At 38.1% G+C, this 18011-nt stretch overlaps 1 protein-coding gene across 1 annotated transcript in view; it reads left to right on the forward strand.

The window, feature by feature from the left end:
- TAFA5 (TAFA chemokine like family member 5) overlaps nucleotides 1–9981 on the forward strand; it is a 367242-nt gene extending 357261 nt beyond the window's left edge. Inside the window, exons 4-5 of the mRNA XM_059817195.1 lie at nucleotides 5490–5617; nucleotides 9955–9981. Coding sequence (XP_059673178.1) covers nucleotides 5490–5617; nucleotides 9955–9981 — 155 coding nt within the window. The remainder of the gene's footprint in view (nucleotides 1–5489; nucleotides 5618–9954) is intronic.
- Nucleotides 9982–18011: the final 8030 nt, after the last annotated feature.

Genomic DNA, 18011 nt, shown 5'->3' on the forward strand with positions numbered 1-18011 from the left:
GTTTTTAAAAGCCTATTACTTTGCATATTTTTAGTTGTTGTTTAATTTCTTATTTATATGTATTAAAGCATGCTCTCTTTCTGAAGGAAAATGGGATGGAGAAAGGTCTCCAAGCTAGCGACCACTAAGAATTCAGAGGTTTTGTTTCCAGCTCTGCAACAAATTTCTTGTGTGACCTTGGTCATGTTGATTAACCTCTGTACAAAATGGGAACAATGAACAGCATTTACCAGTCGTAGGTAAAACTAGCTAAACATAATAAGTTCTGCAAAGTGTTTCGGGATCTTTGATAGGTAGATAGCATATAGGTACTGAATCAGGCAGAGGAGATAAATGGTTAGAGCAAAAGGCTACAGCTGAAAAAATGGAAGATGGAAAAGGGAAAAATAGGAGGTAAAGAGAAGAGAGAGGTTGGGAGAGGATTGGGATGATGGAACCAGTTGGGATGAGTTGGAGGTGATTAATAATAAAAGATGTGGGTCCTGTTAAGAGTTAATAGGGCAAGAGAGAAACGCTAGGATAAATGTATTTGTCTAGCTACATCTAAACTAATGAATCCAAAGGCATTTCTGAACTTTGGGAATCAGCTATGCTGATCAGCTTTCTTCAAAGTTCAAGGAAAACAACAGTGAAATAATGCATGAAAATCAAAAAGGAAATGTTTTCTCCAATGCATACTTTACATCTTGCATTAAGTGTTACAAGTTATCATTGGAAAAAAGAAGTAAAGGAGAACATCATTCTGTAAGAAGTATAGGTGAGCTAAGCTCTCATGTAAGAAGCATGTTTCAAAATGGTATATTCTGCTTGGACTTAGAAGAAATTTTCCCTACTCCCCACTACAAAGAATCTTCCACTTGCTACTTAAGACATCTGGAATTGACTGATAAGCATTAAGTAAGCCTTTTTTTTTTTTACATTATTTAGGTTCTTGTACCATGGTTTTCATTATGATTTGTAAATATTCATTTCACGGACCAACTTTTATACATAGGAGTATGATATATTCTGAAATCATAAGTCTCAGTATTCAAATGCTGGTTTAATCAATATTCTTATTCGATGAAAAAATAATATACAGTTTTACTTTTATTTCCAAGTTCCTTCTCTAAAATTTAAAAAAAAAAAAAGAGAAAACAAAATGTAACAATCTGAGTGTTTTAATTTAACGTATTTTAGATGGCTGTAAGTTTTTGTGTTTACTGCTGCTGAACAAGATTTATCTCACTTTTTTGCTATCACAAAAAATTCATGATTTTCAGTTATGAGATTGACTGGAGATGCAGCAATTGATAACTGCCTGAATGTAGAGTGACTGTGTGAAAAGAAAGTATAGGAAATAAAGCTGGTTTTCTATAGGAAAGTATATACATAACGTTAAACCAGGTGAGAAGCTTAGTGACAGAAGATATCTAGTTGCAGTATTTAGCAGAAAATAATCTGTGGTGTTCTGAAACACTACTCAGTTGAACAGTCTTAAATTGGACTATACAGATAATTAATAGAGACTTTTATTTATTTTTACAAATAACTGGAAGTCCATTGCAAATTCCTCTATCTTACAAAACAGTGAAAAACACTTTGGTGGGTAGCTTGGCATTGTGTTGATATAACCTCTCCTTCCTGCAACACCTCAGAACTGTGTGTATGAAAAACCCTTGGACAGACTCCATTTGTTCTCCAGTTCAAATGGTATTACCTGGGAAAGCAATTCTACCATGTGCTGGGCACCGTCAGTTTCTATTAACTTCAGCTTAAGTGAAGGGGCACAGCCCTTCTGAGGAGATGTAAAGCAGTGTCAGCTCAGATCCTTAAGATGGAATTCAGTTCTTTGCAGAAGGTCTGCACAAAGCCTATGTAGCATTTCAGTGCCACTTAATTCTTTATAATGGAGCTTGGAGTGGGTTTGAAGAATCTGATCAGCTTTTTGCTGTCTTGTCTGCAGAGGGCTGATTTCACCCCTGATGAATATACACAGTAAAAAGGCAACTATACTGCCTTAGGAAATACATTGTATTCCTTTGCTTTGACTAGTGTAATTCAGTTTCAATTACTGATAGAAATTCTTGGTATTATGCTGACGAAATCGTTGTATACTTTGCTCCCTATATTATATATTTAGCTTCACTGTGATACTTTGCTGTAATGGGCAGACTGAAAAGTGAAAATGCAAAAACAGACATAATCCCACAGGCACAATTATGGCCTCCCTTTTGCAACTGTGGCTGCACGCGTTTAACAGAACACTGTGTCTGTATGGACTTCAATTTATACCGAAGTGTGAGGGTGCCCGCCTGGCCTGCTTTTGGCACATGGCCCAGAAAACAAGGCCTGTTAGGAAGGGAATGTGGAGTCTATGTGTTTGAGAGGCTTTTGAAACAAAGCAAGGGTCACATTGAAAAGCAGTATAAAAGAAACATGAAGATCTGTAACGGGGCAGAGACCGCGGGGGGAAGCGGGGTGGGCGGGCGGGCGGGTGCTGCCCGCTCGGGGCGGGCCGGGCAGCGCTGCCTCCCCCCCCGGGGAGGGCCGGGGGGCGTCCCCCCCCGCGGGCAGGGACGGGGCGGGCGCCGCGCCGGGGACCCGCCCCCGTGTGCGCCCGGCACCGCCGGGGCTGCCGCACCGCGGGGCGGCGGGGGCGCCCCTGGGGCCGGAGCGGCCGCGTCTGCCCGGGGGGTGCGAGGGGCACCCGCACAGCGGGGAGGGGATGGGAGAGCGGGGGGCCTGTGTGTGTGTGTCAGAAGGGTTTGGGATTAGTTCTGAGGGGGCGTTTAGGAATTTCCAAGTGTTCATGAACATTTCATGTCTAGTACTATGGTTTACTTTTTTGTATCACTGGTATTGATCCTGCACTGCTGCTGGTTATGTGTCATTAATAAATTAAGAAACTGTTTTGATACTGATTTGCTTTAAACTATGTGAGCTGAGTAGTTTTTCCCTACAAAAAGAAGTTCTTCCGATTCTCAAGGCCGAAATGCATGAGCTAGTCTACACACTTAACACAGAAATGTTTTAGTCCTTATATTCTCTAAAATACTCTTGGTGTGTTCTAAATTTGTGTGGATATAGCCAATACCCAGAGCAAGGTCTCCATACATTTGTGATATTACCAATAGCTGCATTCTGAGGTAGCAACCAAGCAAACACTAAGAGTAATTCACAGAGGAGAGAAATATTTTTTTTTAAAGATTAGTTCAAATTATGTTTCCAGGAAAACCTCCCATCTGAGATAGTAGAGGCAATCTAGTACATATTTTTGAGTTTAACCAACTATTCAGTCTTTCAGTGATCCTTCATATTGTTGAAACATTGATAGAAATAGCCATTTCGATATTTGAATTGCAAAATATATGCATGCAAATGGGTGAGGTTTGGTGTTAACATTTTACTGAGCTTTTTCTGTAAAGCCTGCAGCTGGATGCATGCCTTCACTCAAGAAGGATGAGGCTATTATCTGTTACGTAGGAGATGTTAGCCTTGAAAACTGATATGATCCAGTTCTCAGTAGAGCAGTACCTGTGGAATCCAAGCACAATCCAGATTTCTGTATAAGTGCTATAAAAACTTAGTGGATTTGCTTCAAAAAATTGTAGTTATGAAAATTGTTTGGGAATCATTCCTCCAGCAATACATATATTGCCTAATGAACAGTGCAAATTCCTATATAGACATTTGGGAGCTAAAGTGGTTTTTATAATGAAAATCTTAATATGAATTTCAGACTGAGCTTCCACTGAAAGAAATCAGTGTTCGTTATATTGCTAGAGCTTACCAACAATTGTACCAGGACTGAGGACACAAGTTGCTTCATGTCAAATATTGGAAAGGATTTTATTAAAAGACTTTAAATTACACTTTTATTTCTTGCCATGATGAGATGGCACTGGGAATTGTATTCTTAAGGAGTTCCAGACAGAGGAAGTCAGGGGCGTAGGGAAGCTGAATCACACATTCAGGTGAGCATAAAGAGCTGCAACTGCCCCTGGGTATAAATGCCCGCTTTTAAGCTCCTTGGACCCAAAATTAATTTGGAGCATCATAAGCTTCTTGTACACTTATCTTGCTAAGTATTTCTCCTGCAGTTCTCTTTTTGTTAGGCTCATGACCGTTGAAGATATATTGCGTCTATTTGTGTCACACATCGACATAGAGGAAAACATGATCTGTGTCCCTGTATGTGGAACTTGTTCTGCCCTTGAATCCTAGGAGACTTATGTACAAATTGAGGTGGTGAAGCTTTCTAATACTCTAGCCCAGGATTGCTGAGGTGATCTCTGAAGGAACTGAGGACCATTTTCTGTGGACGGCGAGCCTTACAGTCTGAACAAAAGATAGATTTCTTGGGGGGCCTTACCTTGTTTAGCATGAGTATATGGCACCATGCAAATGAATGCATCTCTGTATATGTATTTTATAAAAAGTATGGCAAACTAACACTCCACCCTACAATTTTGCCTACAGGGGGAGAGTGAAAGAATAATGAAGTATTAGATATTAGTCATATTGCTTAATATTCTATGAGAAGGAACCCAGACACTACAGAGGTGAACTAAAAGAAGTAGTATTATAATCTAGAAAAAAGTCTACAGGAATTAAAGCCCCTTTTCTCCCTGCCTTGAAGAAAAATTTCTCCCTACAGCTCCTCTGCATCTGTTTTAATGCAGTCAGAGCTCTGTTGTTCTAAGACTACTTGCTGTGTGTGACCTTGAGGAAATTTTGCACAACCAGCTTACCAGAGAGCCATTAAGAGGAGCCACAAAGCACACAACACACCACCTTTCAGACAGTTTGGGACCTTCCTGACTAGACTTGCTTTCCCTTGTAGTTATAGGGTTACAGGGTGTTTGTTCCAGTCTTTTCCCTCTGCTTATTTTCTCCTTCCCCATGATTTCGCGACCTTTACTTCATCCAACACCTGTCCTTCTTATGTTCCTCGTTCCTGCCCCTGTGCCCCTACCATTGCAAGTATCACAGAATTTCACAATTGCTGTCATTATGTTGACCCCTCTACCCTTTCTCTCTCCACTGTTTGTCTCATGTCTATTTACACTGTAAGCACTTCAGGATAAGGAGTGTCTGCTCAGGTTTATACAGAGTCTAACACAATGGATCCCAGTCATAGGTCGCTTTTAGGCTACAGTACCAATTAGTTAGGACAGTAAGTCTTCAGTTGTTAGCCCCCCCAGCGATATTTCCGTGACTGTAAGAAGCACGGAATTAGAAAATTAGCGAACTTTTATGTTCTTTCGATTTACGATGGGGCTGTCTTTCGTTTTATCGTTGGTTTTTAAGTTCTATTTTTATTACGAAATCTGTTGGCACAGCAGGTGTTGTAAATTGCCTAGGGCTGTCTACATCATAACCTATGGCTGCATTATCAGATGATGAAAATAGACAGCTCAGATGAGAAAGTGTTTAGAGATAAGTGAAATGTGAATTCTCCTGCCAATTGTTTTTGGTTGTTTTTTTCTTTCTTTTCTGTTCCATAGCACGAATTATCAAAACAAAACAGTGGTGTGAAATGCTTCCATGTTTAGAAGGAGAAGGCTGTGATTTGCTAATCAATAAATCAGGCTGGACCTGTACACAACCAGGAGGACGGATAAAGACAACCACGGTAGGTCACTTGTCTGTTTAATATTTCTTCAGTTTCTCACTCACTTTAGTTTATTGAAAAACAAAGAGCGAGATTTCTAATTGGTTTTCGGCACAGATATGTAAAGTCCGTTGCCTTATAATTAAGCTATGTGCCCAAGTGTGCTTACTCAAATACACAACAATGTTATCACAAAGACAGGAAAAACATGTAATTCCCACAGTTACTAAGAGTGGAAAATATATCAAGGTTTTCTTAAAAGGCACCAGTGGTTTAACTAACATTGGTATTCAGCCTGAAGACAGAATCTTATTGCTTCACTGTATAAGAATTTCCTCATGCTGAGGAAGTGTAGGGTATAAAACTGAACACATGGTCTAGCAGGGTGAAAAGAAAGCTTTCATGGGGAATTGAGGAGAAAATATTTTTGCTATTCCCACTGTACTGGAAAAGGAAGTTGCACAGATAGATCTTTAGTTTTCAATGAGACAATCAGTGAGACCGATAGAAAACATAGTAAAAGATCCCATCTTTCAGCTTCCTTTTGGTCCTGGTTTGTTGATAAAACCCTCAACTCTCTGATTTGGTGTCTTGGGGCATGTGCTTGTAGTGAAGTTGAGAGTATATATGACAGTAATAGTGTCTAGGGCCTGTAGTATATCAAATAGATTTCTAGAAAATGTTCTCAAATGCCAATAATTCTTTGACTTCAAAAATGGAAAAAATCTGGAGAGATATAATAGAGCAACAGTCTGATAGCTTGCTAGACCTCTTGAAATTATTTTCCCCCCTATAATCTTTTTTTAGATTTACATGGAGCTTGAGTGAAATTTAAATAAGTGCAATTTGAAGAATATTCAGTCTTAAAAGTACTTATCAGTGAGGACTAAATTAAGGCCCATCATCCCCTGCACAATTTCTCTGTCTGAGCAGGAGACAGACACCAGTACAAAACCTTTTTTCATTTTAGAATGACTGTATTTTGGAAAATTAACATGTTTTTCACTTTTTAAAAAAGAATGAATTTTGATAATACTTTATGAGATACCTACAAAACAAACTTTATGAATTGTGATCACTGTTTTGATGCTCCTGTAATTACCAGACATAATATTCATTATGGACAGGGCTATAAAACTTAACGCAGTCTCTGAGGTCTTACTTAAATATTGTTTGCCTTTAGAAGTTTTGCATTCAAGTTATGTATGAGTGACATAAAGAAAAAAAAGGAAGGAAATAAGTTTTTGAAACATTAATACCAACTTCCAAGGGCAAGGAGACCCAATACAGTAACTTTGTCATACTTGAAATATTATTGTAGAACTCGTTAATTCAGGGGTATTTTCTGTAGCTGAGGTGAACAGAAAACCCATGTACTGTGACACATAGCCAGCTCTCATTATTGTTCTTTATTTGATGTTTTATGCTAATGGCATGACTGAGTAATGCAAAGTATGCAGAGGATCTATCCTTCAGTACCTATCTTTAATGAAGTTATTCAGATATCCTTTCAGATTAGACACCAGAAGCCTGATTCTGAACTCTCACTTGTCGGTATAGCTCTTTAATGTCCTTGACAATGAATGGAATGACTCATGATTTTGATTAACATAAATTAAATCATAATCATGCGCCATCAGTAAAATTAAGTCCATGGCAAGTGTAATACTAGAAAACAGACTCTCTGCCACACAGAGACATTATTGTGATTGGTGAGGAGAGATTCTGCCAAAGAGCCAACTGTAGAACAGCTCTGAGCATAAGCCCTCATCTAACATCAAGCAGTCTTCAACAGTTGGTATCACACATGCAGACACACAACAAACACACAGTACTTTTCAGTCAAGCCGGATTAGCAACTCAGAATACTTAAAGAAGCTCTGAATCCAGAAGGGGAAAAGGGAAAAAAAGAAAAGAAAAAACAAAGAAAAAAAAAAAAGCCCAAGAAACCCCTATCTATAATACAGTATTACTAAAACATTAAGAATAAAAAAAAAATGTTCATTTGTTCTTTAGCTACTTGGTTGAAGGGTAAGGGAAGCTTTGGACAATGGTAATAGGTTTGGGAACTATGTTTCAGGATGTCTCTATGAAGTGCATGACTGTGATTAAAAGAAAAGAAATTTTCTAACAGCAACACCAAGAAACACTACTTACTGTAGCAGTACTCTTAGGTCAACAGCTGCTGATGTGGTCAAGTAATTTCTATTTCTGGTCCTGATCATACACCTGAGTTGCCAGGCCCGTCATGGCACCTAAGAGTAACGGGAAGGATTTCTGTCTGGGAAGGGCCAGAAAAATGGCCACATGGTAGTATGGGGAAATAGATGTCCAAACATATTGAATTAATTATTATAGACTGAATGTCTGTTATTAAGTAGAAATAATTCCTTACCACATCTCCAGCGACAGCCAGATTAGGTCCTTAATTTGTTAACTATCGATTTTGTTAACACACATTTGTTAATCTAATATTTGCAGGCCTTTCCTGCTAAAACTAGTTTGTATTTTGAAGCTACTTGGCAGTATGTCTTGCATTATCATAGCGGTGGTAGATCATATAGCAGAGATATTACTGTTTGGTAAATGCTGAGACAGTAATTTGCTACCCATACTAAAGTCAGAACAGTATTGAACTCTAAGGGACTGAGACCAGCTGTTGTGATAATACCAGCTTTCACATTGATTCCAGGAGGTTGTGTAGAAGTGTAACTTTTTAAGTATTGGGTTTAGAAGTAGCACATGGAAAGGTAGAACTAGTGGAGATCTTGTGTAGGACGTGAGGTCCTTCTTATGTGAGAATAGTTTAGGACTCACAGTTAAATATGTTTCTACCAAAAAAAGGAAGAAATAGGATTCCTTTTCTGTAGATGAGTTTAACATTTAGTATTTTTTATATGAAAATACCAAGGAAACAGCAAATGAAAATACCCATTGCTCCAAAGCAAAAGTGCGATTTCTGTAAATTGTTTGGAAAGCGCTGCTGCTACTTTATGCTTTGTGTCAAAATTGTTTAGACTTTCTATGCAGAGCCAGATTGTTTCACTGCCTGGTACTTCTTGTGATCACCTGTAGAAATAATGCAACGAAGTCAGAATTCTCTCCTCACATGGGTAGCAGTGTTTTATATCCATTTTGTGCTCACTTTGCACAGCTATAAATGACTACACAAGGTGCAAGGCGAAGGAAAATCGGACTTAAAGTATACTCTGAATGGATCTGGATGTCACTTCTGCCCTGTCACCCTTTCTACAAGGTGTGAATGAACCAAAGATTTTACATCTGCTAAGAGGCTTTTAGAATTGAGGATTGACTGGGCTAACTGCCAATCTATGTATTAAGCAGCTGACTGTTGATACAAGGAAACAATATGGCAACTTGTAAAAGAAGATAGCAAGAGAATACTACACAATTGTTAGCACTTTCAACATACTAAGTACCTTCATATAACGAATGTCCTTAAAGTCACTTTAAAATCACCTGCCGTAAAAATTTCTTCTCCTTTTGCTATTATCATTATTCTTTCAGTTCTTTTAAAAAAATGAAGCTATATGATTTTTTAAAATATTATGTAGTTTCAATAGTGCCAAAAGAAATGCCTTTATTTTTAAGATATTGCTGAAGGGCCTGTCCATTTTATATTTCAAGTATAAAACTTGCCAGCGTATAGATGAGAAGATACATAAAGTGTTGGATTTACAAGGAAGATTAATTTTAGCACCAAAGTGTATATATGTTGTCAATGATCCATCACTACCTAATTGTTACTTAATTAATTCCTTCTTCTACATGATGTGATTTCAATGCATGGAGCTTAACAGAACATTCATGCGCCAGTTCCTCGGTAGCTAACCTTTTAAAACCTTTGCGATTTTACTGCTAAATTAGCTGAAGTGGGAAATTAAGGAGTATGAAGAAGCCAAGAGAGAGCTCACAGTGGATAAAAGGTGTAATTACTCTGACATGGAGCTCAGTGCTTAGCTAGTAAAATTTACTAAGGATCTAGCTTCACCGAGGGACGTGACTTTCTTAATAGAGTTTACTTACACACAGAGCAACTTAGCATTCCTCACCATTAATATAAATGACATGCTGGCTGGGTTGGAAAGGCAATTTGTTCCTTACCCTGAAAAATAAAATAGCTGTTTGTATTGGCTGCAATTTAAATCAAGATTTTTCTGCAGAGCTTTATCATACACGTATGTATGATAAAGGTAACTCAGATGAAATGTACTGGTTTGCTTTTCATCACTGGCTTACGAGCAATGTGTTCTCATTCATACCATTACATTCAAAGTAAAAAGAAATATATATATGTTACATATTTGTAACATACTTGAGAATTTACTTTTTTTTAGACTGAAGACCAGCTGGAAATGTCCTGAGGCCATGGTCTAGTGGTCTGAGCTTGGGACTGGGAGCCAGAAACTCCTGAGCTCTAATCCCGGCTCTGACAGTGACTCCCTCTGTGGCCTTGGGTAAGTCACTGAACCTCTCTGCCTCAGTTTCCCCAGCAGTAAAAATAAGATTAACAATCCTTAGCTACCTACCTTAGTGAATTTGGGAGTCCTGAGTTAATATTTTAAGAGGTTTAGAAATTCAAAGTAACTTAAAAATAGTGTTATTTATAAATGTCCTTATTGGTGATACTCATGTTGCTGTTAGATATTCACATAACTCTGGCATTCCTATACTTAGCTGCACCTATGTTCTAGCTCTGAGTGTTTCTAAATGTGCATTTCACATCTCCACAGGTCAGCTGATTTTATTTGGTTAAGCTGTTTTTGGAAGTTTTTTGACATCCCGTCATTTCTGGTTCTGTGTCATTCCAGGACACAATACCCACCAAAATAAGCTTTTAGGCAGCACCAAATTAGAGCAGTGGAACGATGCAGGCATGAATGTCATGCCAAATTAAGTTTCCCTCTTCCCCTTCGTCAGGAGTGGTCACCTTATGAAACAGATACATTAAGTCTACATTAAATCTACCAAGTTCCCTCACTGTCCTAACTGTAACAGGAACACTACATACAGACCAAGATTACAGAGGATATTTTTCAGGAGGTTCACGTATCCCCTCATCCCAATCCAAAGTATAGCTTTCAGAAACAAGCAGGAAGTTATGATCCTGAATTTTCCATCATTCATAGCCAAGACTGTTGGGGAATCAGAATCTTTGGCTATATTTAAGCTATGGGACCAGGAGTAAGTCCTTGCTTCAAAGTCCGTATACATGCACAATTGTGAGTCCCAATGTCTTCTCTGTCTTCTCTTTTTCTATGTGGCCCTCTTCATGATGGCATGCCTGCCACTGCCTTGTGAAAGATCTTAGCAGCAGCAGGAAGGACTCTCACAAATGCACTTATGTGGTGAAATAGAACAGTAAATCAGCCTGCTTCTCTTGCAGATCATCCTCAGCCATGCTCACTCTGAATTTCTTGTTGGATTTCTAGAAATCTGGTTTAAGAAAATCACTATCCTTATTGTCGCTAAGAACCATCTGTATTCTTAACTCCTGCTGTCAGCCAGTTAGAGCTTCATGACCTCTGAGACCATTGCTTCATCAAGCATTATGAATCACGAAGTCCTCTAAAATTAACTCAGGTCTCAGTAGGGTGGTCCTGAAATTGCTATCTGAATAAAGTTTTCTGAGATCACTACAACATAATTGAGCTAGCCTGAAATACCGTTTATATGTTAAAATGTTTCTATGTTCTACCTTTTTTATTTATATACCAATTTGCGAAAAGGTAGAACATGAACACGTTCTGCAGAATATCTTCTGCAGATATTGTTAAGATCAAAAAGTCATGATATTTGGATGTGTGACTGTACTTATGAACTACCAAAACTAGGTTGCTCATAATTAACATCTCATTCTAATGTAACTGCATGTCTATGGGATCAGCCCTAGTCATGGCCCAGTGCTTTAAGTGAGCCTTCTAATATATTTTTATTAATTTGATATTCTTCCAAGTAGTAGTAGCATTAATTATGAGAGAAAATACCAATTCTTGACATGTCATAGCCATGTGCTTCAGTGTACACTCTGTAGATTTGTACCCCAAGACCTAGTTTCAACCTGTTGTTTATTTCCATGGCTTTCAAGAGAATTTTATACTCTGAACAGAATTTCCATTGCTCTAATTGTTTACAAAAGATATCATAATTTACGAATGGGTCATCATTGCAGTACTGGAACTAGATTCCTTTCTGTTAATTTACAAGAAAGTTAGCATGTGAGTTGAATGTCTTAAGTCTCGAAGAGGTTAAAAGTCATGTTTCTAATTCTTGTGTTAGAAAAGAATAGTAGCTTAAGACAAGCTTACAAGTAGAATGGTGGGATGGTCTTCGTGGCCCCATGTCTTAAGTTCTACATGCACTGAGGAAGCTAAATAGAAATAAAATCCTCATGAAGCTGAAGAACCTAAGTAGAGTGGGGCCATGCTATTGCTTTATAATATGCAAGTTCTCATGCATAATAGTACTGCTTCAACTAGTACTGTCTTTTCAAATCTGTGCACTCCTTTATGTTACCAATGTACTGAAACCAACCCATTCTATTCTCCATCGTACTTAAGAAAATACACTTCTTTGCAACAAATAACTGATCTTCAAGTCCTAAATCCAAAATGCTCGCAGAAGTTTTGTGGTTTTTGTAGACTTCATGCTGAGAGAAGCTAGCACAAACTTGAAGAACCACCTTAAAGAGATTAGGTGCCTTCCTCTGTCCTGAATGCTCAATACTGGTTCTACTGATGTTCAGTGATTCACACTGCCTGAAAAGAGACCACAGTTTACTCCAAGAATAACTTGGAGTAAAATGTCTAAGTTGAAATAATAATTTGTTAACATCTCAGATAATTCTGTGGAAGAAAATAGGGAAACATAGGTTTTGTTCTTCTCTTTCAGAACATGTATTTTCAGATTTTAATGGGGAATTATAATAGCCTCACGTGGTCTGTGTGGTCTATTTAAAGATATTGCAATTCCTGCACAAATAAATAAACTCAATTTTCAGATAGATAAGATTTCTAGAGATATTTTTTCTTTCAGGATTCCTTTTTCTTAACTCATATTCATATTGTGAGGTTGCTTCTAGTGTTCAGTCCCATCTTCCTGTGCTAACTTAGGGACAGGACAGATTTAGATTCAGTGAGGTAAAACTGTTTTACTGATTAATGCTTAGGAATTACTTTTTTTTTTGGGGGGGGGGGGGGGAAATTGGTTAATCTGTATCTAAAACCAGTTACTTCACTGTAAAATGAGCTACATTCTGATCCATTTGAGGTCTCAACTGTCACTTTGAGTAAGTAAACAAAAGCAGATTCTACCCCAGGTAATAATAATGTTTCCAATCATCCATTTCATGGTTTTGTGGAATAAATTTTGTTTTCAGTAAAAAAAACCCCAAAAACTGCATGGGTTGTTTTTAATTTTTATATACTTTGAAACCAGAATTCTGAAATGTGTATAAAACCACATCTGTAACTTGGGAGTTCATTGACTACTATGTCATAGTGTGAACCCACCCAATAAATTGTGGACATCTAAAAATATTCAAGTGTATACAAAACTTTAAAAGCTGCATTTTAAGGAATGCCTAAATTGTTAAATTGGTCCTGATAAAAAAAAATACTTTGATTTGAAATTCTTTCCAAATTCCATAATTTTGCAGTACATCAGTAAAAATTATGGTTTCATATGGGAGTAAGAGTCTCATCAATCTCCTGAAAAACAAAAAAAGAACCTGACTTTTAAAAATGGAAGGCCTAGGGCATAGGCAATTGAGATCTATAATGGATGGTTCAGGTCTCTGCATCGGAAAATTGCAGGCCCATCAGAGTGGATGTGAAGAGGCTGATACTAGTTTTTTTCACTGTTGTTTAGCACCTCAGTCACCATTTACATTTAGGTAGGCCTTTCCAAATACTGAAATAGCATAGTAACTGATCTAAGAAATTAACGTGTTAAGAATTAGTACATTAATAAACTGAGATTGACAAAAAAGGAACGAGAAGAGTTAAACCACATTCATATTAGTAATGGTAATGTTGGGCCTTTTTGTGTTTTGAGCATAACAGATGAAGATTCTAAACGGGATTTAGTTTCTTCAATTTATCATTTTAGTGAGTTCAGCTGCTTAAGGGTATTGAAGACATCTTGCTTAGGGTGAGCATAAATGACATAGAACCTATAGACCAGTGCCATTGTGGGGTGGCAGCTTGAAGCCATGCAGGAGATGGTAGTTCACTAGCTGCCTGTGTAAAGCAACTAAATCTCATTCCTCACCTGCTAAACCATACAATTTGATATAGTGCTGCCCACTCTTACCATGTGTGCTTCATAATAGATTGACATTGTCTGCAGGTTCTGATTTCTTGCATGAATATGAGAAAATCAATTTTCATTTAACAAGTGATTGCAAAGAAAGACTATCTGAGGAAACAACCCTGAAGATTACTTGTGCAATTACTGATTCACTGTAAGTAGCACAACACACTGTAAGAAGCGATTCAGTAGATGCTATATGCCATGTAGTTGAAGTGAAGGGGACTGCAGGATACGTTTTACATGTGGAAGAAAAAATAGATTTGATAATGAAAACGAGGAAGAAAGCTGGAAAAGACAACACAGAACTTGAGTATGTAGTTTAAATCATGTTTTTTGTGGGCATGTAATGGAAAACTATGATGGTATGTCACATCAATATCAAGAATTTAAAATGATGCTAAAATGATGCTAAAAACATACCCATTTCGCACAGTGAGAATGTTCATGGTACAAGTGTTAGAAGATGAAGCTGTTGCAAATGTATATCCCTTTTGGAACATTTCTTTTTTAAGAATATCCGCAAAGATTTCTGTTAAATCATGCAAAGCAAGCTAGAATTCTTGGACTGAACAAAACAAGCAGTGAATAAAGAAAATGAAATAGGTGTTATAGTACAGGAAATTTTATAATCCATTTGACACATTATTTCTTAAAACCATACTTGAAAATTAATTCAGAAAGGCCTGTCACATTGAAAACTGCCATTTCAACAAAGTACTGGTGGAGGACCTGTGAACAGCGCATAATAGCAGTTAACAGGAGTGTATTGATCTAGGTCAAGGTGGCCCAGGAAGTGACAGATTTGTGAAAGGTCTAATGTTATTTTATTAAGAATGGTTTCAAAAGCATAAAAGATGTTAAGCTCTTAAGTGTTATTGAAAAATCTGTGGAAGGCAGGCACATAACAGACATTTCTGTTTTCAGATACTCTTTTCATATATTTTCATTAAGCATCTGGAGCAGAGCTCCGATACCTAGTAGCATTATGTCTGCACACAAGTTTCTTTAGCTTGGTGGCAGACCTAAAGGATAAGGTTGCCTGTTTTTTTGAGCTGATTAACTCCTGCCTGTGAGACTTTGTTCTCACCTAGTCCTCCTGTTCACTTGCATATGAGCATGCTAGGGTATGCAGAAAGACAATTCAGTTTACAGAGTCATGGTAAAGTGATAGCCCAAAGCTTGGGCTAGTCCTGTGTTTCATTAGAGATTAGCAGTCTCATTACATGGCTGAGACAGGAGGTTGGAAGTGAACAAAACTGGCTGATCCTTGATCCAAATAAAACCAGGTAAGTGTGGGACAGTAAAATTCAACAGCAAAATAAAGAAGAGGACCTTTTCCTTCAACTGACAGTGCAGCTTCATGGTAGCCTAAACCAACCCAAATCCAGTCTGCCCCAGTCCCATTCTCCCACCCCACTCTGGCTGTATATGCCTGACCTTCATTTTGGGCAGGCACTAAGTGCTTGTGGAAACGTCTGGGATGCCAAACAGGCATCACTTTTTCCCAGGTTAGTTTTCAGCCACATCAGCTTCTGATTAAAATACTGCAGATTAACCCAGAATAACCCAGATAGATACAGAGCAGTTTAAATTTTTCTAGGCCAAAAGCTATGGGGTATGTCTGCCTTTATTATGTCGTTCCAACACCTGTTAGGCCATCAACAACTGCTGCTGGATGCCTAGTTAGTTTTTTGAGCTAACATTGCTATTTTTCCCCATTTGCACTTTCCAAAGAAGTCTAAAAGTTGCCTCTGAGGTACAGACAAAGCATATGTAATACATCCCTCATATGAAATACACTGGTGTACCCTACATGAAGGGGATAAGATATTTGAAAGCCCATGTCCTAAACTGTGGAGGATGCTGTACTTTTCTGGAGCGGGGATTTTAAAGGTAGCCTCTCTGCATTCTAATACTACTTTCCATTTACATTAAAGCATTTATAAGGACATACATCACAATTCTAAATTTGTACGCTGTCCTTCTTGAATCATGTGGTGACAGGCTGATTTCTGGAGAAATATTTTTTCCTACTGATGGATATTGGACATGTCTAGGCACAGTAAAGAACTCCAGATTTTACCTAAGACTGAAAGATATTTCCTTAAGGAAATAATTTTGGTCATTGGAAAGGAAGAAGGATGTTACTGTGGGGAAACTCTTTTGGAGGAACATTCCTGCGACCTAGCTGGCCATGTGATAATACAGCCAAAAACAGCTTGCAAGGAGCCAGTTCCGACCAGGGAGTCATAAAAATAAAAGGGGTGGGGGGGTGGGGGGAAGCATGGTGTCACTGAAAATTAAGTATTTAATCTCTGTGAGTACCTAAAAAGAAGTTGGCTGAGATCTGCAGGGCTTAAGTGTGTTGTAAATTTTGGAGACCAAATGCAAATAATAATTAAGACCCTAAATCTTGTCATAGGGGCCAAATTTAGGAAGGTAATGCACTTACGGAGAGAAGCATGTAAGCCCAGTATGGCGTTCCTTTAGTACCTGAGATCCATATCAACCCAGCAGAGGTCAAGGAAAAAAGATAAGGACATTCACAGAGTATCCACAGAGCATCTAGAGTAGGTTGCTACACTAATCTACAATTCAAACAACCTGCCAGACTGGGGCATATCCCAGGTAAGGCCCTTTTGTAGTCCTTTTGGAAACTTTTGTGCAGAAAGCAATTCAAGACTGATGGGTCCAGATGGGGAAAATAAGTGAAAAGGAACCTGAGTTTGTGGTCTAGTAAGAAGGGGACTCCTCTGAGCAAGAAGGAAGCACTGAGTACTGATCCTACTGCTGTTTTTCTGGGTTTTTTTTCATTGGATATGTGTAAGACCTGAGAGATGTACTCCGTTCCCTTGGTCATGTTTTTGTGCTGGATTCAAAGCTGTACAGGTGATTTGGGCATGGTTTGAGCATTGGTAGCAAATTAGAAGTCCTCTGGGGACTCAGGCATATTTTTAGTGCTGAAACACTCATTTCAGATAGTGTTAGAGCTTATTCAACTTCTTCTCAAACCAAGGCATTTCTGAATACCTCTGGAACTTCTCCTCAGGCCTTTATAAATCTTCATGTCCTGTCCTGTCTGGCCCCAAAAATTATTTTACTTCAGTTTGCCTTGGGTGGAAGCTTAGCATTTAAAGTCTGCTTAAGTTAAGACTTAAGTGGAATTTAAAAGAAGGATACCCATAAAGTTTGAAAGTTAATGTAAAAATCCCTGAAGGAGCTAAAATGTAACTGATGATTGCTCCTGTGAAAATGTAGATAAAACACATCCTAATCCCACAGGAAAATTAAAGAACAGCTGAACACGTGTAGAATTGTCTGTGTAGAGTTACATAAAGCACAAAAATTTTTTGGACAGACCAAAATGGTGGCTAGTAGGGGAGACAGATATGAAGCCAGTAACAATCCATGATGAATTCAACGTTGTAAAATCACAGAAGAGAAAACACATAAGGTGGCCTGCAGAGATGAAAGTACGGATAGAGAAAAATTCAGTAAAAAAAATGTTAGCAGTTCAGTCTATTAGGCTGTGGAATAGTTTCTCAGAGCTGGAAACTCCAAAAATTGTTCTGTTCAAAGCTAGCTTGAACAAAGATCTACAAAGAGTACTGTGGGGATCAGTCTTGTATTGGTAGGCTATGAAATAGATTAACTGATTGGTCTTTAATGGCTCTAATGTTCTGATTATTTTTTAACCATCTTTATAAAAGTTGTAGTGGAATAACTCATAAACCATATGAGGGGAAGAGTTGTGAATACTCTGAGGTTGCTTTTAGTAATCAGACAGACTTAATTTTTCTCATAGAGGTTAGTTGTCTGTTCAGCCAGACAGACACTGGTCACAGAAACTTGTCATTGAATTGTGCTGTGGAGTAGTAATATTTCATCTTCTTTTATGTGACTGGAAGGGTATAGGTGGATGTTAGGTTTCATTTCAGTACTATATCAGTCTTATGCATCCTGTAGCCAGAATTAAGCCTTCAGCAGAATAAGTCTATGATCACAGCAAGTTTGGACTTAGCAGTAAAAATATGCAAAGTCAAGTCTTTAAATAGAAAGTTGAGGATGTCTCCACTAAATT

This window comes from Gavia stellata, chromosome 4, assembly GCF_030936135.1.
Source record: "Gavia stellata isolate bGavSte3 chromosome 4, bGavSte3.hap2, whole genome shotgun sequence".
Lineage (NCBI taxonomy): Eukaryota > Metazoa > Chordata > Aves > Gaviiformes > Gaviidae > Gavia > Gavia stellata.